Source organism: Rhamphochromis sp. 'chilingali' (assembly GCF_963969265.1).
Source record: "Rhamphochromis sp. 'chilingali' genome assembly, chromosome: 20".
Classification (NCBI taxonomy): Eukaryota; Metazoa; Chordata; class Actinopteri; order Cichliformes; family Cichlidae; genus Rhamphochromis; species Rhamphochromis sp. 'chilingali'.
In genome coordinates, this window is record NC_137947.1 from 15,893,111 (window position 1) to 15,913,739 (window position 20,629).

Genomic DNA, 20,629 nt, shown 5'->3' on the forward strand with positions numbered 1-20,629 from the left:
AAATGGTGTAATGCTGCACAAAGCATGACTTTGAATAACAAATATGAGATGCACAAATGCCCGAGCACACAGGCAAGCCCACACTCAAAAGGCAGTCACAGAGGCTGTTGGTCATGTCTTGCAAAATGCTACGAAAAATCAGCCAGTTCTTTTTGCAAATTAGGAAGATTTAAGCCAACAGAGTGGGCATGCTAGAGCAGAAAACAGGCCATACCCAAGTTGCACTATAAACAAGACAATATGCCTGATGTCAATATTGATTTGTTTGTTATTTGTTTGAGCAAATCTTTCAACCCACTCACCCAAGTGTCAAAGGCAAACATGAATAACTAACATTCCAGGCATTTTTGAATGTTAGCTGGTGTGGTTGAAGTCCAATTTTCTCCAAATCCAGACAGAACACGCATTTTCAGCCACACAGTTTGCATCTGGAGGCTGATGGACCCATGAACACATATATAGGCAAACATACTGACAATTGTTGCCGCTGTTCTATGGGACAATTGTGCTTGTCTCTGCCCTGCAGTTTTAGTCCTCACATTAAATACACAAAGACAAAATGTCCATTTCAGCAACAGCAGGGTGGTGGCGTGCAGCTCTCTCCACCAAAAAGTCAAACAAAAGTATGTCCTTGTTGTCTTGGACAGAATATGCCATTCTACAGCTAGCAGACTGATGCTGTTGTCATGCACTTGCAGCTTTACTTATAGCCTAAACACAAGGGACATTTGTCAATCATAAAGGAGGGACTGAATAACCAAACAGTCCTGGCTTTGCAGCTAGTCAGAAAGCTACTATTCTCTCTCCAATTTCTTAGCAACGACTAAAACGGCGCTCACCTAGCACTGCAGCTGGAATAAGTTTATTCATTCCACATATTATACATTTTAGTGTTATAACCAATAGTTCATGTTAAGGTTTAGCATTTAAAACAGACAGCATCATATGCCTAAAACAGCTAAACCTTTACAGGTTTTGCTGGTCTGTGATAATAGCTTTTCTTCTCTTCCTAATAATGTAATCAGAATTTAACCAACTGCTAAATAAGCCAACAGCAGAGAATATATGACAATCCAAACTCTAGAATTCCTAAATAACAGGAAAACTTAAAACATTAGCTTTTATGCACACACACACTACTGTGCATGGGTTGCTTAGTCATTATACGTCTCAGCATGATCTATACATAGCAGCCACATAACAAGAAATTAATTTAATGTGACATTTTGAGAACATGAGAAGTAGGGTCCTGAGATTTAAAATAGTCTGTGTATTCTATGTCAAGTCTTTGTTTTCAAATCTGTTTACAATTGTGCCAAAAAGGGAGCTCACAACCTACAGTAATATCTAAGTATGAGTTATAGTATAGTTCTATCCAGCCAAAAACAGCCCGTGCTGTATTCTTGTCAGAATATGCGTAAAACATTTCTAATGTGTCCTTACATGAAGTAAGAAAAAAAAAATACATGTTGATTTGACGATAACAACCGGGTTCACTGAGCAACTCAGTGATTCTCATCTGATCAATCTGTGACAGTGAAATGTCCACACTGGCTGTTGCTATGTTACCGAGTCACATGGATTTAAATGGACTCAAATGGAGTCTCCTTCTTTTACTTCAAGCCACTCGGTCAAACAGTGTAAAACTACTAATAAAAACACCGGCCACCTATCATTATGTGTGGGAAACAATAATTAGATGGTGACGTAGAAAAGGAGGAACCAGGTAACTTCATACTGCCCACAGAGGACTTTAGAACCGGACACCACAGTTAACCCCTGTGCACACCAATCATTTGTCATTTGTACAGAAACTGAAGCATTTTGTTTGGTTGATCTACTCTGGATGTATTTGCACCGTGCTAGGCACATGCCTTGTGCAGCTTTTCAAGTTGCGTCTGTTCTTACAGGCTATTTTATCACTAAGAATGTAGCGTTTATCTGTTTTGTGTGCATTACAAAAAAACCTAGCAAGTATAAAGCCATGAAACCTGATAGAGAGGTTTAAAATGGCTCATTCAGCACCCCTACAGTTTAAATGTAAAGTTTAAATGTACCTGTATGACAAGGATCAGGGTGAAATCCCAGGCTAAGTGAGTTTGTGAAATATTTTGTGTGTGATTGTTTTCTTGTTTGTTTGAGCACAAACACCGTGTTTGGCTGCAGGATATTAGTGACAGGTAACACACTGCACACAGACTAGTGAGGATATGTAGCTGAACTCATGTGCATAGTTTATATACTTCAACTAAGCCGTGGTTGTCTCAACTCCTAACTGAATTAAGGTGCTATGCTTCCATGTTTATCTTAAAGGGGTATAATGTTTACCATGTTCACTACTGGACGGAAAAATCAGGGGTCCCACCCTCCACCCCGGGACGATACACACAATGCAATGGACGCGAAACCTAGAGCCAACAACTGCTTTTGTAATTACCTGTTTTAACGTCAAATGTTGGAGAAGTTTATATCGTCGAAAAGGGAAACAGATTCTGCATTGGGGTCTCCGCCACTTCCTCCATTCACTAATGCGAATCCTCGAGTAGCAATTTGAGAAGCAAGTAGGCTAAATGTTGACTGAAAACATCACCTCAAGGGTATATGTCGCCCTCCCCCATCCAACATACAGTATCAACAACAACGGGAAGACGTATTTTAGAAAACGACTGCTTTTGGCCGACACACAGAGACACTCCCTTTAAGCAGGGCGCCCTTTAAACAAACTAACGTAACGCCACTACATACCTAAAGTCTGCAGTCGACGCATTATGGACGATAAAAACACCAATTGGACCCAACAAGTAATGCAACATTGTCGCAAACTGCGACATTTAACTAACGAGTCCTGCTGGCTGCCGTGTGAAGGAAACAGTTGAGGACAAAAAGTCGCTGGGAGAAGCCCCGAGTGAGTGCGGTAATAGATGGTTATTTACACCGATAAAGGTCAAACAGAAGTGAAATTCAAGCCGTGCAATTGTGTGCCGTGCAACAAGCATTATCCTTACCTACACATTGAATGAGTTTGTGTGGCCACGAGTCAAGTTCCTTCCGAATGCTGTATCTGTCGATTGTGCATTGCTGCCTTTTACACAGGCTCGCCATTTTCTATAAGCCTTCCTTCTGGCGGCAGCACTACGGAAGCAGGAAGGGCTGCGTGAACGCGCACGCACCCTGCGTCAAAGGCGAAATCGCTCTCAGTATGCAAAACTGATAGTCTGATTAAATCAGTCTGTTAATCAGTAACAAACTAAATAAATGCAATTAAGTAATCTATAATATTTGTATTACCCATGTAATGACTTTTTAAAATAGTTTCTATTTTAAAGCGTGCTTTTCCTTGATAGACTACATTTTACATTTTAATTTAAATGCTGCTATTTCTATTTTTTTTATTTTTTTTATTTAGCGCTTAAAGCTCAGTAACTATACTAGAATCATGAATTACTTACAAGGCAAAAGGGTGTCAGGTTTAGTAAGCAAGAATGTAAGTAATTGACAAAAAGTTACATTGACATTGAAGCCAACCACCTTTATCAGTTTTTAAGTTTTCCTCTCTCCACCAGAGTCTAACTTAGCTATATTAGAGAAAAATAGCTTCATGGCAATAGTTCATGATTAGCTACAAAATTTCTTATATTGATCATTCTCAAAGAAGGAATCCTAATGACAGCTGTCAGGTTACAAATAAAGAGCATTGCCAGGTGAAATACTGTAGCATTTTTCTGTTGTATTTTATTTTCTATATAGTTTTGTTTTAATTAATTTTTTTATCACTGTTCTCTCAACGTCATTTAATACCATCTTTGACTGGAGTACAGAGCGCTTATAGGGATCATTTTGTGAGGAAGAAGAGTTCATTTATACGAACATGCTCAGAGTCTGAAGCAGAAAGTCTGGGTTTACAAAGAAAGTTGAGAACCATCATTGTGATAGCCCTTATATCTGACTAACTTTCATGATTTTGTCAAGCCACCTAATGCAAAGAAAGCCAAAGTGTGTATAACTGCCTTTACAGTACATGTAAGTACATCCCTGAGGTCTTACAGTTAGGTAAATACAAGTTTAACTTGAACAAAAACACATGACATTTTAAACTATAGCATTATTTATGTAAACCAAAATGAAATTTGGCTTACATAAATAAGGTATTACATAAATAGGTATTCTGTTTTCTGTGTTCTTGTAGTAGTTCCGGATCTAGCAGCAGATTACAATCAGGTATCAAAACATTTATGCATTTTTTTGCAACCCCTTATTGAATACAATTTGCTTTGGAATTACAGCTGAGCTTTGTTGGTAATGTTAGTAGGATGCAGCTGTACATACAGTGGGATGCAAACGTTTGGGCAACCTTCTTAATAGTTTTCCTGTATAACTCGTTGGTTGTTACAATAAAAAAATGTCAGTTAAATATATCATATAGGAGGCACACACAGCGATATTTGAGATGTGAAATGAAGTTTATTGGATTTACAGAAAATGTGCAATAATTGTTTAAACAAAATCAGGCAGGTGCATAAATTTGGGCACTGTTGTCATTTTGTTGATTCCAAAACCTTTAGAACTAATTATTGGAACTCAAATTGGCTTGGTAAGCTCAGTGACCCCTGACCTACATACACAGGTGAATCCAATAATGAGAAAGAGTATCTAGGGGGGTCAATTGTAAGTTTCCCTCCTCTTTTAATTTTCTCTGAAGAATAGCAACATGGGGGTCTCAAAACAACTCTCAAATGACCTGAAGACAAAGATTGTTCACGATCATGGTTCAGGGGAAGGATACAGAAAGCTGTCTCAGAGAATTAAGCCGTCTGTTTCCACAGTTAGGAACACATTGAGAAAATGGAAGACCACAGGCTCAGTTCGAGTTAAGGCTCGAAGTGGCAGACCAAGAAAAATCTCGGATAGACGGAAGCGATGAATGGTGGGGAACAGTCAGAGTCAACCAGCACCAAAGACCTACAACATCATCTTGCAGCAGATGGAGTCACTGTGCATCTTTCAACCATTCGGCGCACTTTACACAAGGAGATGCTGTATGTGAGAGTGATGCAGAGGAAGCCTTTTCTCCGCCCTCAGCATAAACAGAGTAGCTTGAGGTACGCTAAAGCACATTTGGACAAGCCAGCTTCATTCTGGAATAAGGTGCTGTGGACTTATCAAACTAAAAATTGAGTTATTTGGGCATAACAAGGGGCGTTATGCATGGACGAAAAAGAACACAGCATTCCAAGAAAAACACCTGCTACCTACAGTAAAATATGGTGGTGGTTCCATCATGCTGTGGGGCTGTGTGGCCAGTGCAGGGACTGGGAATCTTGTCAAAGTTGAGGGACACATGGATTCCATTCAGTATCAGCAGATTCTGGAGACCAATGTCCATGAATCAGTGACAAAGCTGAAGCTGCGCCGGGGCTGGATCTTTCAACAAGACAACGACTCGAAACACTGCTCAAAATCCACTAAGGCATTCATGCAGAGGAACAAGTACAACGTTCTGGAATGGCCATCTCAGTCCCCAGACCTGAATATTATTTAAAATCTATGGTGTGAGTTAAATGGAATGGTCCAAAATACCTTCAACCACAATCCAGACTGTCATTGGAACCTACAGAAAGCATTTAGAGGCTGTAACTTCTGCAAAAGGTGAACTACTAAATATTGATTTCATTTCTTTTTTTGTGGTGCCCAAATTTATGCACCTGCCTGATTTTGAAAAAACTTAATTTCACTTCCCAAATATCACTGTCTGTGTCTCCTATATGATATATTTAACTGACTTTTTTTAATTTATTGTAACAACCAACGATTTATACAGGAAAATGATGACTATTAACAAGGTTGCCCAAACTTTTGCATCCCACTGTATAAAACACGTTTCCCTAGAGGATCTATATGACACTGAATGCTATAAATTTTATAAAAGATGTGAAAAAGTGACACTTCCACATGATTTTTAAACAAAACTTAAGCCACTCCTGAACCAGGTTATATGTTTTGCATAAGTTGCCATGATAATTTAGCCCAGTAAAAAGAGAGAACCACTTTCATGACACTGAAAATTCTGACTTTAAGCTCAACATAGCTCACTAACCCACTGCTTCACAGCAGATGTTTACTATGTCCTGATAAAACCCTTAGAATTGAACAAATGTGTGTTTACTTTTTACCACGACTATATATCAGCTCTCTTATCATAATGGGTTGCCACAGAGGGTAGCTCTGCATTTTTGATGTTTCAGATTTCAATTTGACCAGTGTTTGCATTGGTCACTCTGTCGGGGACATCCATTCAACTGCTTGTTAACACAGATGTCTAATGAGCTAATCACATGGAAGCAACTCAATGCGTTTAAGTATGTAGACATGGTCAAGATGACCTCCTGTAGTTCAAACTGATCAGTGGTGAAGAAAAGTGATTTACTACCCTTAATACCAGTTAAACATTATTTAAACACCACAGCCCACCTCTGTATTGCTCATGACCATATCCACTTCTTTATTGTATTAGTCTTTTGACTGTTGCTTCCAGCAGGATAGTGCACCATGTCACAAAGCTCAAATAATTGCAAACTGGTTCCTTGACAATGAGTCACTGCACTGAGCACAAATGGCTTCTACAGGCACCAGCTCTCAATCCAGTAGAGCGCCCCTGGGATGGCAAATTCACTGCCATAGACTGCCAGATTCATCATAGATGAGCAACCAACAATTCTGCAGTAACTGTGTGAGGTTATCATGTCAATATAGACCCAGGTCTCCAGCACCTTGTTAAATTACGTGCCATGAAGAATTGTTGTGAAGTCAGTTGTGAAGGCAAAAGGGAGTGCAGCCCAGTAGTATTAAATAAAGTGACTAGGTTATTATTAAGAAAACCTCTGCAATATACATCAGTAGGCTACCATGAGCTAGGACAGGGAGTTTGGCCATCTAACTAAAATAAAATCCCGACATCTTAATCAGATTTTTAAAAATAGTAAGAATTTAGTAGTATTAGTAGTAATAGCATGTTTGGTCCTATATAAAACACAGCATTGGCCAACAATAATGACAAAAATAATTAAACAGCTTCAGAAAAATGCCCAGCATCATTCTATGATAAATATGTCTGCCACTGTCTGTAACCTGCACACTATGCCAACGGCGTTGTAATGCTACGTTCACGTGATGCCGGAATTATTAAACCTTAGCGGAAGGGTGGCCACCAACAAAAAGTCGACAACTATAAAACATTTGATAGCAACCAAATAGGGTTTAAAAAATAAAACATGGGAATTTCCCACCTTATAATTCAACGTGCAAACAAATGAATCCAAAAGAATGACGATTTTAGCATTTTTTCCAAAGCGTGTCTGGGACAACTGCTTCGATCAAGCTTACGAGGAGGACCTGAATGCGACAAACGTCTCTCAGCCGGTGTTTTCATATTTTTACGCCCCTCCGCTCTTGCACGGTGGTTTCCATGCTTCAGAGACGACAAACGTAGTCTGCAGGTAAATTAAAGCGTTAACGGGTGTGCAGCCTTTCCCCCCTTGTAGATGAGATATAGGTTACATCAGATCTACCTAGGCTTTGTCATTAAAAGCGACAGCCTTTTCAGCAACATGTTATGTAAGTGAAAACTGCACTGCTCAGAACATATTGGCAACCTAAGTTGGATATTTCCAACAACGTTTCAGTGTTGGTGTGATCAATTATTTATTCGTTTGACATCACGGATGAAATTACACCTCACTCTCATTGTACATTGTACACATTATCATTTATTTCTTTTAAAGGAAGAGCGTCATTAACCATTAAATAGCAATCATCTTTGGTGTATGTCTGCATCCATGCTACAGTAACGCTTCCAGGGTCTGAACCTTTGTAAAAGGCGTTCCTCACAACTGGGCATACCCCAGCGTCACCGCTACCAGCATGCACTGTATTATAATCAGAGTTGTGCTTTTGCAGCTATGGGATCAGATGTGACTTGCCTTTGCCTTTTTATAAAGCCTTTTTGATTATTAGCCTTCATTTTGGGGTGCATCAAATAGCTCCCCTCCCCCGTGTGCTATTTAATTATAGGAAGCGTATGAAGTTAAAATAATCCCCTACTATTTAAAGAAATTGGAAAGCTTTCTAAGGCTTTAAGGTCTAGAGGTTGTAATAGAAGCTAGATAATGCATTTATTTGTCTTTCTTTACTAAATATGACTGATTAAAGAAAAAGATCATCATAGTAAGGTAATCCTTTAAAGACTATTAGAAGCATTCTGCTTTCATCACGTCTGCTTTATGACTGAGGTCTCCAACCCTATAGTATATATGTGTACCAAAGAGGAAATTACTTTCCTGTTCCATAGACAGAGGGACTAATAATCCCAAAAGGAATTTCTACTCATAAGTACATGTGTGTGCATTTTTAACTCAGTCAAAGAGTGACTCAGAGTGTGTTTGTGTGCTGACAGGAAAACCATGACTCTGACCAGAGGATCTTTCACCTATGCTAGTGGGGAAGAGTACCACGGCGAGTGGAAAGAAGGCAAGACAATCCCACTTTTCAGTTTTAAAGAAAGCTTAAAGGATGTCCAGACATGATTATGTTAATACAAGGGAGACAGGCTGTCACTTGTAGCTATGGTAGTGTGTTTAGAATATGTCTCCAAGGTGTTGTTGCTTTAGCTATCAGCTTTTAAGTTTTTCTGCTGCTTTTTCACTAATCTTTAGTCCAGCTCTGGTAACTGACCATTTTCAGAGGAATGGTCTTTTTTCTTTTTCTTTTTATTAATCCACTGAACAGGTGAAAAAAAAAACATTTTAAATTGGATCATTAGGCACTTTATTACTAGCAGCCTGTTACAAAAACGCAATTTCTTCCCATTTCTTTAGTTGAATCTACAAAAAATACCAAAGATATACTTTTTTAATCCACCATGCAGTGCCATCTAGAAAGCATCTGATTGGCAAGGGCTTCATTTTTTAGCATGACAATGATCACAAGCACACTGGAAGTGCAGTAAAAGCATACCTGGATAGAAGAACACACAATGAAGCACTGTTACTTATGGATTTGCCCCCCCAGAGCTTGTACCTCAACATTATTAAAGCAATGTGGGATAATTTTGACAGAGAACAGAACAAAAGGTAGCCGACCCGGCGACCCCCAAAGAAGAACTTTGAAAGGCCTGGAGAGATATTTTGCTCTCTTAGGAAAGAAAGCTTGTCTAAGAGAGTTCAGGTTGTGTTGGGCACAGCAAATACTAACTTTCAAGCTTTTTAGACCTGTATATTTCCTTGCATGTTTCCAGATATTTCAATAACTTTTAAATAATTTCAGTAAATTATAAAGCATCAGCTAAAGCAGCATCCATTAGATAAGGTAATAAGTAAGCTGCCTCACTGAGCTTGATGTTCACCCATCTGTGCTGGATGTTTAACTTCAGAGTACACATAACAGAGAGCTTTGTAAGTGAGTTGTATTTACATAAATAATGTTATTACAGGGAAATAGCAGGAAAGTACCAAAGGCAGGGTTATCATAAAGCTGTGGGGAAAACATCTTTGTCCAAATTTTCACCTGTCTAAAATATCACAGGATGCTTGCTCTGTTTTAAATCTCTCTAACACACATACAGTGATGCTACATTTAGTGACATGCAAGCTCAAGCTATTTAGTCAAATCCCAATTAGCAAGCACTGGTAACCCAAGACAAGCAGCGACTGAGTTGCTAGCTCTGGCTTTGTCTGGATTAGACTTTGGACCTGTTTTGGAAATCTTAGTGTCCTCTGTCAGCTGCTTCTGAGAAACTAAGCCAATATGCTAGGAATAAGACAATCCCAGAGTAATTTTCTCTTGTCATTTGGTTTGTTAAGATTTTCAGCTGCTTTTACATAAAAACAACACAACTTAACCTATTGTATTCAACAAATTTTGCTCTACCTGCATTTTCAGTGTGGCTTTCGTGGATTAAACCAGTTGCAGGTGTGTGCCCTCTGATGTGATTATAAGCTTCAGTAGTGGATCACAGGCTTCTAGGAGGGGAGTGCAAGTACATTCCTTGACTGTTTTCACAATCTGGATCCCAAAGTAGAAATCCCTGCTAAAAATCTGCTGGATTAGACTGCTGTAATTCTGAGTGCACAGGAGGCAGATGGGACAGTAGTAAACCTTTCTCTGAGCAAGGGTGGAGGGGTATTTAAATCCAGGCACGTACTAACTCATGTGACATGAGAAGCACCTCTACGGTAAAAGTGAATTTAAATCCCTCGGCCACACTGTAAGTTCAAACGGTAGGCTCGGTTTTCCATCAGTATGTTGCAATTTGTTATGTAGGAATAAACCACAACAGACCTGGTGGTTGATTTTAATTAGATTCCTCACAAGTGAATGATATCTTCTGTTTGAAGTTACTGCCATTGCTCACTTTGATGTTGTGGAACTTTCCAGGTCGGAGACATGGTGATGGCCAGCTCAAGTTTCAGGATGGAACCTGTTACAGCGGTCAGTTTGAGAATGGACTCTTCCATGGTTCTGGTGTACTGCTTTTTACAGATGGATCCAGGTGTGTGAACAAAAAGAGTGGAAACAACAAGAGAACAAATTTTGTACTTGATTAAAAAATTAACTCATGCTTTACTTTCACCATTTCAGATACGAAGGCGAATTTGCACACGGAAAATTTCATGGCACGGGTGTCTTCAGTCGATATGACGGCATGAAGTTTGAAGGGGAATTCAAAGATGGGCGTGTTGAAGGCTATGGTAAGAGTTTTACAGCACTGGAACAGCCTGTCCATCAGGATGTCAGTATTCTCTCTCTGTGATAGCGTCTTAGCGTCCTCTGTCTGTCCCTCCAGGGCTACTGACTTTCCCAGATGGAACTCATGGTGTTCCACGAAATGAAGGCTTGTTTCAAAACCACAAGCTGCTGAAGAGAGAAAAGTGTCCAGGAGTGGTGCAGCGTGCGCAGGCTTCAGCCTCCAATGCTCACAGCCTGGCGCTTTGACAACCCTGAAGGACACAATCGCACTCAAGGTTCCAACACCATCTGAAAGGGCGTCAGGGATTGTACTTGAATATGTTTCCCCAGCTCTTCTCTCAATGTCTTCATCTCTTCTTTTACCATGACTTTTTTTCTTGTTATGCATGATCCTTGCTCTGCTTCAACAGAGGCTTGGAATCCACATGCAAATTGACCAAATAATGACTTTCTGGAAGACTGACATGAAATATGAAGACCATAAAGCACACCTTTAACTTCAAGTTATGAATACAGTGAATGCTGCTGTTCCGGTGTTCTGAACATCGTCTTTTTGTCTTTCCTACAGAATACTTAGCCTTCTTTTATCAAACCATCAAAATTGAGACATCTGGTTCTTTAAAAAGTTTGTAAATTAATTCTATAGGTGGAATTAATTCACCTTAAAAAGGTGCAAGCTATTACAAGAAAGTGAAACCTTTTGAATTTTTAACTAGTGGTGCCACTAGCAGTGCTTTTATAAGTGGGTCCGCTTTTGTTCTTCACATTCACATGCACAAGGACGTGCTTGCATGTGCAAGAGCATGGCAGCAACATGATTCACATTCATGACAGCATGCCCACGAAGCCAGTCACAAAGACCGAGGGCTAAAACAAAGATCTAAACAATGCACCATTTCAAATAGTTTTTAATTGGCTTTGTAAAGGTGTTATGAGCAAGGAAAAGCATTCAACAAGTTTGACGGGTGGAAAAAGACACACACAGCGCGCTGACGAAACCAGGTGAATGTAAATGATTCTGAGAACACTCCAATGGCCAAACCCTCAACTGAAAATCCTGCTGCTAACTTTACAAAAAAAGGGATCCATTTTTCCACTTTCCCCCTTTTGAAAATCAGTATTCACGTTTGCCTTAAAGACATTTTTGTGCAAGAGTGTAGTTCAAGGTTGTCTGATTTAAAAAAACAAAAACAAAAGACGCACAACGCCCTCTCTTTCCCTTCTTGACGCCTTTGCTCCGAGACATATCGCTAAGCTGGTGCTGAGGATTTAGCTCCCATCAACGCGTCACATTTACAGTGGAAATCACAACTAAATGCACTCAATTATGGACCTAAATCTTAAACAAGGCAGCAAATTGAATGATTTATAAATCAGATATCTATTTCACTTTGTAACGTGTGTAGTCCTTTTGTGATATGTATAGATAGTCATCGTCTGTGACTGTGTTTGGTTCGACCTCTGGAATGAATTGTTGGTCAGGTGGAAAATTGTACTACTGCATTATTTAACACAGTGTAGTTAAAGAACGTGTTAAGAATTTATTATTAACCTTTATAGCTGATCACAGCCGACCTGTGACTTCTGATTATTTCCGTGTACTTGAACAGTTAATAGGCCTTAAAAAGCATTTGTTGAGATGGTTTGTCTAGGGTTGCCTACACAGCGCTTCAACCAAAGACAGACAGAAGATACAGCTACTGAACTCCAGAACAGTCAAGTGTCATGTTTTCCTGAACAATAAAGAGCAATCATTAAGAACAAATTGCAGATTAAACAGGGAATTGAAATCAGATTCTGCTTTAAATATGTCTGATGTTTCGAGCATGGTTTAACACATTTACAGGCATTCACTGCTGTTATCGAATATAAAGAAAATCAATTCACAATCTTGCATTGTTGCTTTGAACGCCCCTTTGGAATGGCAGCACGGTGGAAAGTACAATCACAAAGACAGCAGTACAGTGAATGCATTAGTACCACTTTATAAAACACACTTTAAGGGTTGAACTGTGTGAAAACAGTGTAATATGCTGCAGATCTCGTAGAGGGTTTTCTTTTTCTTTTCCATTAGACACAACACTTCCTCAAGCCTTCTTTGCTTCCACACTTCTGCCTGAGTGAAACTGGATACACTCGAATCACACATCCTTTTCCAAATGGAAACAAATGGTGCTTTAAAAGTGTGCCTGCCCAGATTTTCACTTGCCTGGAAAACATCGTTTCGGTTCTTAGGTTTTTGTTCAGTAACGATTTAATGTTGCTTTGAGTGCTCTCAGAGAAAACTGTTGCACAATATCCTGTAACGTTCCTGGAATAAGTCTCACAGAGGTGGCAACCAGTGGATGTGTTTAATAAAGATCTTTTTGCTGAAAGCGAAACGTGTTTTTCATTGAGTGTCACAGTATTTGAATTGAACAAAGAAACAGGAAACGCTTTAGTTTTTATTTCATAGCTTCTCAGGGATTCTAACGTAGAGGGTAAATTATGGGAGAGATGTTTGCATTTCACTCACAAACAGGTTCCACTGGATTTCGGTTCCACCATAGCAACAACACAGAGGGAAAACCTCCAGCTTCCCCATCCCCCTCTTTCTCGCTGTACATCATTCCAGCCCTAACTCGCAACAAAGCAGCATGCAACTCACAAAGAGCTGAGAACATTAAACCTCAAAAAGTAAAACAATCACTTTTCTAAAACTTTCATTTGATATACACAGATTAGCAAAAGCCGTGCTAAGATTGGGTCGACAAAATAAAACTATAACACTTGCACACGGTGTGAATAACCTTCTATTGTTTGTGGTATGTTTTCCCCAGTGTCCCTGACAGTTACACAGCATTGCTTTTAACAGGAAACGTGTCTGTGTGTGATAGTTTATCTGATGCACTGCCTACAAGAAGCACAGTGATACATGAAAAAAGAACATTTTACACCAGCACTGTGAGAAATACAGCAGTACCACAATATTTGTTTAGGAAGCTGTGCTGGCTATTTTTAGAATATGCTACTGTACTTAAAAGACTACAGTATAAGCAGAGCAGCAAATTGTTTCCCCAGCGTGTATGACAAATGTCCCTCAGGAACATTTGAGCCTCTGATGATAGAAGGAAAATATGTTGCTGAGCTCCTGCTGAATCTCTGACTTTAGCGGGAGGCATACCCATCATCTCTGCTGCTGTCAGCTGGCGTCTCAAACACAGGGCTAATGCGTTCTCTGGCCTGGCCCACTGGCTCAATAAAAGAAGGACCTCTAATGTATATTCAAAAACAACTTTTACACAGTCCCCATCTCTGTCAGCTTTATTTAACTTTCAAAAGCATCCCAAATCAGATGTGAAATATTCAGAGTGTTCGTAACAATATTAAGCACTTTTAAACCTCGTTTCAAAATCCCGAGGCTGCCTTTGTTTTTTTCACTTGTGAGTTGTTTTCTTACTGTTTTAAATATGTTAACAAAATGTTAATTCCCAACTGATATTTTCAGACTGATTTAGAGGTTTTACAGTAACGTCCTGGAAACGCAGATGCAAATATCATTTACACAGCACTACATAGAAGTACAGAATATATTTATATAGAGAGAACCTGAGGCAGATGCTCATAGAAAGTGATATAGAAAGAATATACAAAATAAGTCAAGGGTGGATCGTCAACCAGGTGGATTTTAGCTCACTGAGAGCCTCAACAATCCCAGGATATCTGCTGGCTTTAAGTTCAATGCGGCAGAACTGTAACCACTCAGTTGCAATGTAAACTGAGGTGATCCTTGCACAGATGCACAGCTTTGTGCTGCACTGTTCACTCCTCCCCTGAGTTGTTAGAAGGCGACAGTACTCCCACCTTCCTTAGTTTCTCAAGCCTCTGCAGGGTCTCCACGATGTCAAACTGCCATTGTTTTACCTGCTGCACTGCTGTCAGTCCTTCCTGTAATCACACTGTCACTTTGTTACCACTGAGGTATGTAGCATGCAGAGTGTTGAGATGTGAGCAAAAACCATGTTAGCGTTTAATATGCAGGCAGTAAATATGCTTTAAAATAGTGGCAATAAAGTGTAATAACAAATATAATGCTTAGATTTAAAAATCCTAGTGGTTTGTGTGTGTAAGGCGGTGGAGGCCTGGTCCCTTTAGTTTGCAAATTAGCAAAAGTTAAAGAGATGAATAGGTGTGACACTGGCATGAAACTGAACGTGACACTTGTGATTATGTCATATGCACCACAGTGTTAATATCTTAGCATGAAGACAGGAAACTGCAAGTACTGTTCAAAGAAAACAGAAGCACATCTAAAGATCACACCTTACATCTTGCTCATTTAAAAAAACAACTCAACCAAAAAACAATGCACCAGTCTGACAGTTTATGAGGTGCTGCTGAACTACATTTCTTGACTTGGATCAAAACTGCCTTTTGTATGAATCAAAAATCAAACTGTCATCATTGTCTCACTTTATTATGAGATAACCAAACTAGCATTGTATTTGCACATATGGAAATCAAAACCGTCCTGTGAACCAGGTTCTTTACATTTTCACACCCATGCTAACCTGCACACTAATGAGAATTAAAGATGGAAAAAAAAAACAACTCACATGATTTTTTATTTTTGTGTCAGCTCCTGCAACTATGAGCAGCTTCACTATCTTGTATCTGTTGAGATGCACTGCATCGTGCAGGGCTGTGTCACCTTCCTAAAACCAGGTTTTAAAAAAAGCATTTTTGTTAATGACTTAAATAAACTGTAGAGGTCATGAAGCACAGAAGTGGAGCGGAGTTGCCACCTACCCTGTCCCTGGAGTTGATTAAGGCCCCACAAGACAGCAGGTATTCCACAATGGAGGTGTGGCCTGTTCTCGTGGCAACATGCAGAGGTGTGCTATGCAACTGCAGTACAGACAATGATATAATCTGAGATTGTGGGAATGTGTGCAAACTCGTATTCAATTAGAGGCTGACTGTGGTCTGGTGCAAATGCAGAGCCCACTAAAATTCACATTTACCTTATCTCTAACATTAAGATCAGCCCCGTGGCTCTTCAGGACTTCGACAACCGTCAGGTTTCCCCCTCTGCAGGCCCAGTGTATGGCCCTAGAGCCCAGCTGAAACACAGTAGTGAAACACACCCCCCATCCCACCCCCCCAATCCCATCCCATTAGTAGTGCAGGCATCAGGTCACTAGAACCAGGAGCTTTAGTTTGAGAAGATAATCTCACTCAATCCCATCATCATCTTTACAAACCTACAGCGTGCACACACGTCTTACTTGATCTTTTAAGTTGATATCAGCTCCTTTTCCTAAAAGCATTTGGACAACTGGAGCATGTCCTTCCAGGCAGGCGCGGTGGAGTGCTGTCCTCTTCAGCTGGCAAATGTAAATATATTATTAGCTGAGATTTTAGCATGCTATATTTTATTCATGTTTTACTGTGATGCAGGGAGAGCCCTACCTCATCGTGGGCATTTGGGTTCCCACCATCTTCCAGATACCTGTCTATGATATCCAGTTTGCACTCACTGGCTGCGTTCATGAATTCTGCAGTATCCACAGGTTCTATCTGTCCACACAGACACACACAGAGGAGCAGGAGAGGCAGAGGTTCACTTTATACATCTTTGACATGAAGACACAGCTTCTGAAAATCATTCTCACCACTTGCATTTCCACAGACAGCCTGGGCATGAATGTTTTTTTGGTCTTCTTTTTTCTTTTGCCCAGCTCTGAGTTATCCTGTTCTGCACTCAGGTCCAAACTCTCGCCGCACAGGTCCAACGAGATTCTCCCCGTTCTCTCATCTACCTGCAAAATGACGGGAACAATAACAAACACAGTTTGAAAACCTAGATCAGCGAGGGAATGTTGGCTTTGGAAGCAGCGGTGCCAAGCAAGCTATGGGGTGTTGAGAGCCGGGAATGACAGTGTTAATGTCAAAACAAATTCACAGCATAGTGCAAACCAGGCTTGGCCATAGCAATAGAAACATTTCAGATAAAATGCCTCTCATGTGCTGTTCATAGTCACATTTTTGTATTAGTTATCAGATTTAATGTCAAACAAGCACGACACCTGCAACACTTACTCATATGTTTTGAATTTTTCTCATTAAGAACTTTTTGGAATTTTGATATTGTGATAACAACAGAAAAATATACTATATAGTCTGTGCTGGCAGAGAGAGAAAGGGGGTGTCAAACAATTATCATTTTAGGAGTCAACAGGAGAATGACTGCAAAAGCCACAGCAGGAATAAAGCTTTTACCTACCTGGGTTTTCTCTTCTTGTCCTGTCTCATGGTCCATCACACCGGCCCACTGTGCAACGTTTTCCATCCCTGGGGTAAAATATGCAAAAATGCAATAATAATATAGTAATATCGAACAACTAAATGTTCAATAATCTAAAATATAATAGAATAAAACTGTCAGATCATACAGCTTATAGAGAAGTGCTGTTGGGCACAGTGGCTTGATGGCTTCAGTGACTTCAGTGACTTCATGGTGGGACATTGTGTTACTCCGACAAACAGGTGTGTGTGTACTTTGCCGTGTACTTGCCAGACCTACATTCTCGCTCACTCTCTTCCTCTGTCATGCCCACACACACACAAACACACAACCCCCCAAAACACACACACACACACACACACACACACACACACACACACACACACACACACACACACACACACACACACACACACACACACACAAAGAAAAAGACCCTTTAGGCATGTCCTACACAGAGGGTATATTCACTGCATAAGCTCCTGGGTTTACTCCCTCCTGTAGCTGCCACAGTATGCCCTTCTCTTTTACTTCAATATTCCTTTCATAAACATGCTGGTTTGAGGGATTATGCTATTTATAAAGGTTTGATCACTGTCAAGTGATATCTCGATTGGTCACTCAGTCTGTTATTTTGTTTGGTTAATTTTGATAAACTGCATCCAGAATTGCAGGTAGGACCAGTGTGCACTGGGGGAGGGTCTTTAGTTGTTTTCACCTGAGAGAGTCAGGCAGCCGATAGATAAATCAGCAAAGGGCATGGATTTTGTAAATCAACTGCCTTTGTCTGCATACAGTACATGACACAGGGCTGTTTGATAACGGGTTGTGCGGCAGCTACACAAACACTTCTCCTTTTTAGTGCTTAAAACCTTTTAGGTGTACTTCAGTGTTGTATTTACCATGTCTGACACTTCCCCCCTTTCACGTGATGTGTTTGTGCAGATTTTAATTGTATAGACACACACACTCACTTGGTCCCACTCAGTCAGAAATGTTTGCAAATGAGTGACATGTTAATGTTTAACCAGTGACTCTGAAGGAAGTGACAGAGTTCAGACAGATAGGAAGCAGCAGCAGCCATTTTAGCAGAACATAACAATAGATGTTGTTATGTTCTTCTCCTCTCCTCTCACCCATGGAGCTCAGGCAAGGACACAGTTAACAATCAGCTTGTCTTTTATCATCCTGGCTGTGAGTACCGTTGCTTATATTACCCAAATTGATGTTGATCTTGGCTTTTTACTGTGTAAAAACCATTTTAAAAGAGTGTAAGCTCACATTTTTCAGTTAAATTTACTCTAATGTCTATAATTACAGAGGTTTGTATCTGCCATAGAAAGAGTTTAGTTCATGATGTTGCTGTTATAAAGTGGAGATTATGTTCACTGCCGTGAGTTCAGCACTGTGTGTGTTTCAGGTGAAAGTACGAGCACCATGGTAACGCTGAATCGCTTGAGTGTAGCAGACCTGGACGACAGCTCTCAGCAGCTGCCTGAGGCCGCAGAAGCGGCAACCCCAAGACCAGCCTTTCACAGGAAGAAAGTGGTCCCAAAGACTGACTCCAGAGATGTTTTTCTCAACAGGTGCAGCACATCTGTAGTACTGCATTTCCTTTGTGGGATATTATCTGTGCTATTTATAACTAACACTATATTTTATTGCATTAAAAAAAAACAATCTGCTGTAAAGAGAGGAGAACCTTTTCTTTAGCCTGATGCTGCTGATCGGATGTTATTTGGCTATTCTGATTCCTGCTTATCTCCCCGCGGACAAGGTGGCAGCTATCAAAGACTACTATCAACAACCCAAAGATATGGTACAGATGCATCTTTGTACATCTTGGCAAGTATTTGAGATGGTTTCTTTCCCTTTCTTTTAGCTTAAATGTTTTTCCCTCTGTTCAGGCCGTACTAAATCGGTCAGCCTCTCTGCTGGCAGGACCTTGTCTGCCTCGCTGGTGTCTAAACCACCTCAAGCACCTGTCTTGTCCTGTTGGCCTCCAAGACATCCCCGTGTTTGTACAGCAGGAGAGGCGTGAGCCATGGAGTCTGTCTCCTCCTCTTGGGTTTCAGGGCATCGAACAGCATCTCGCTGTAGCGCTCGCCACTCTGCCTCAACCTGGCCTGCCTCCATCATTGAAGAGAGAAGGCAGCTGCACGCGATGCGTGGTGGTGGGTAGTGGAGGGATTCTTCATGGGAGCCATCTTGGATCACATATAGATCAGTATGACATCATTATCAGGTATGCATTCCTGTGTCAAGTGGACACCAAAGACAGACTGTGGCGCCTATTTTTAAACTGTTGTGATGGTCGTCATCTCACAGGCTCCATCTGTGTTACCAGGCTGAATAATGCTCCGGTGCATGGCTTTGAGAGAGATGTTGGTTCGAGGACAACCATCCGCCTGACGTACCCAGAGGGAGCACCTCACTCCTCAAACGAGTACAGAAAGACTAGCATATTTGCTGTGGTGGTCTTTAAGAGCCTCGATTTAGACTGGCTTACTTCTGTGATCACCAAACAACCTCTGGTAAGGCCACATCACAAGATCCTCCACTGCACACGGAAAGGGCATATTGCACACACAAGCATCACAGAAAGTCATGTAGCAATGGCACTATACTATACATATACACCCTATATCTCCTTTTATTTTTATTTTTCAATAGAGCTTCTGGTCCAAAATGTGGTTCTGGAAGGAAGTTGTGGATCATATCCCCCTGACACCAGAGAGCTTCAAGATCGTCCACCCAGAGATTATTCACAAGATGGGCCAAGTTATAGAGAAATATGAACTGAACCAGAGAAATGTGAGTTTCTATGAATGAATAATCTGTGGACATTAATGACTGTGCAAATAACAAAATTACTTTCACTTAAAATCATAAACTCACAGCCGTTAGGAGGGCTTTTGCTATTATGCTGAAACGGGACTGAACTTATGTTGCAAACTACGTCACAGGTCGTTTTTTTTTCCTCCCCAAGAACATATTGCCAACAATTGGTGCTACTGGAGTGGTGATGGCTTTGCAGATGTGCGACCAGGTGAGCCTGGCTGGGTTTGGGTATGACATGCAGCACCCCGAGGCCAGGCTTCATTATTATGAGGCCATACGCATGGACACAATGAAGTCTCAAGTAAGTTTAGCTTAATGATCAAAGCAGTGGCAAGGAGGCGTCTGAGCTTCATGCTTCGACTCATTTTTCTCCCTATGATTATATCCAGGTGGTGCATGATGTAACTGCTGAAAAACTCTTCTTGAAGGACCTGGTGGCTGCAGGAGTAGTGACTGACCTAACAGGAGGGGTATGAGTCAAAGATTGGTGATATACAGAACTGAAGAACCCTACACACTGCAGACTGATTCTAAAATGCTCACAGCATCATGTGGTTAACTGATTGCTGAGCACATTTAACTTCAAGTGACGGTAGAGGCTAATTTTTCTCATTACAATTCAATGAACATGTTAAATCACTGGATCCTGTTCTGTAATTGTGATAGGAGAAGCTAAATTGTGCTACCACACAGAAACGTGATGGTCTGGGTTCACACTGTACTATTTCAACTGAGTTTACAACAATTTAATAAACATAAAAC

General features: G+C 40.5%; 4 protein-coding genes across 8 annotated transcripts in view; 2 read left to right on the forward strand and 2 right to left on the reverse strand.

Annotated features, from left to right (window-relative positions):
• Positions 1-3,138, reverse strand: part of LOC308388888 (ligand-dependent corepressor) — a 25,700-nt gene extending 22,562 nt beyond the window's left edge. For 2 of the 3 annotated variants that reach the window (XM_080869853.1, XM_080869855.1), the window contains exon 1: positions 3,006-3,138. In XM_080869853.1, the coding sequence (XP_080725979.1) occupies positions 3,006-3,102 (97 nt within the window). In that variant the 5' untranslated portion in view covers positions 3,103-3,138. The remainder of the gene's footprint in view (positions 1-3,005) is intronic. The other variant, XM_080869854.1, reaches the window with a different exon arrangement.
• morn4 (MORN repeat containing 4) lies at positions 2,759-12,535 on the forward strand. Of its 3 annotated transcripts, none has more exons than XM_080869859.1 (5): positions 2,759-2,905; positions 8,450-8,523; positions 10,429-10,543; positions 10,633-10,742; positions 10,838-12,535. In XM_080869859.1, exons 2-5 carry the CDS (start codon positions 8,457-8,459, stop codon positions 10,984-10,986), a joined length of 441 nt encoding a protein of 146 aa, XP_080725985.1. In that variant the 5' UTR covers positions 2,759-2,905; positions 8,450-8,456; the 3' UTR covers positions 10,987-12,535. The 3 variants fall into 3 exon arrangements, with proteins under 3 accessions (XP_080725985.1, XP_080725984.1, XP_080725983.1); XM_080869858.1 differs by lacking the exon at positions 2,759-2,905 and adding an exon at positions 5,613-5,646; XM_080869857.1 differs by lacking the exon at positions 2,759-2,905 and adding an exon at positions 7,153-7,493.
• Positions 12,536-12,671: 136 nt separating this feature from the next.
• Positions 12,672-17,286, reverse strand: ankrd2 (ankyrin repeat domain 2 (stretch responsive muscle)). The gene is made up of 9 exons (XM_080869856.1): positions 17,175-17,286; positions 17,002-17,073; positions 16,395-16,537; positions 16,192-16,299; positions 16,008-16,106; positions 15,744-15,842; positions 15,529-15,627; positions 15,336-15,434; positions 12,672-14,667 (listed from the first exon to the last, which is right to left on the reverse strand). The coding sequence occupies exons 1-9, from the start codon at positions 17,236-17,238 to the stop codon at positions 14,542-14,544; spliced, it is 909 nt and encodes a 302-aa protein (XP_080725982.1). The 5' UTR covers positions 17,239-17,286; the 3' UTR covers positions 12,672-14,541.
• An 807-nt stretch (positions 17,287-18,093) lies between these two features.
• st3gal7 (ST3 beta-galactoside alpha-2,3-sialyltransferase 7) lies at positions 18,094-20,628 on the forward strand. The gene is made up of 8 exons (XM_080868302.1): positions 18,094-18,220; positions 18,447-18,612; positions 18,719-18,845; positions 18,934-19,271; positions 19,374-19,560; positions 19,700-19,840; positions 20,016-20,168; positions 20,257-20,628. Exons 2-8 carry the CDS (start codon positions 18,464-18,466, stop codon positions 20,341-20,343), a joined length of 1,182 nt encoding a protein of 393 aa, XP_080724428.1. The 5' UTR covers positions 18,094-18,220; positions 18,447-18,463; the 3' UTR covers positions 20,344-20,628.
• Position 20,629: the final 1 nt, after the last annotated feature.

Bases quoted from the DNA above. Each gene is read 5' to 3' on its own strand.
- morn4 (XM_080869857.1), top strand. From the start codon at position 7,321: ATGACGATTTTAGCATTTTTTCCAAAGCGTGTCTGGGACAACTGCTTC. The intron at 10,544-10,632 runs GTGTGTGAACAA...TCACCATTTCAG, and splicing joins CTTTTTACAGATGGATCCAG to ATACGAAGGCGAATTTGCAC. The intron at 10,743-10,837 runs GTAAGAGTTTTA...CTGTCCCTCCAG, and splicing joins TGGGCGTGTTGAAGGCTATG to GGCTACTGACTTTCCCAGAT.
- ankrd2 (XM_080869856.1), bottom strand. From the start codon at position 17,238: ATGAAGTCACTGAAGTCACTGAAGCCATCAAGCCACTGTGCCCAACAG. The intron at 16,107-16,191 runs GTAGGGCTCTCC...TACATTTGCCAG, and splicing joins ACCCAAATGCCCACGATGAG to CTGAAGAGGACAGCACTCCA. The intron at 15,435-15,528 runs GTAGGTGGCAAC...ACCTGGTTTTAG, and splicing joins TAATCAACTCCAGGGACAGG to GAAGGTGACACAGCCCTGCA.
- st3gal7 (XM_080868302.1), top strand. From the start codon at position 18,464: ATGGTAACGCTGAATCGCTTGAGTGTAGCAGACCTGGACGACAGCTCT. The intron at 18,846-18,933 runs GTACAGATGCAT...CCCTCTGTTCAG, and splicing joins ATCAACAACCCAAAGATATG to GCCGTACTAAATCGGTCAGC. The intron at 19,561-19,699 runs GTAAGGCCACAT...ATTTTTCAATAG, and splicing joins TGATCACCAAACAACCTCTG to AGCTTCTGGTCCAAAATGTG.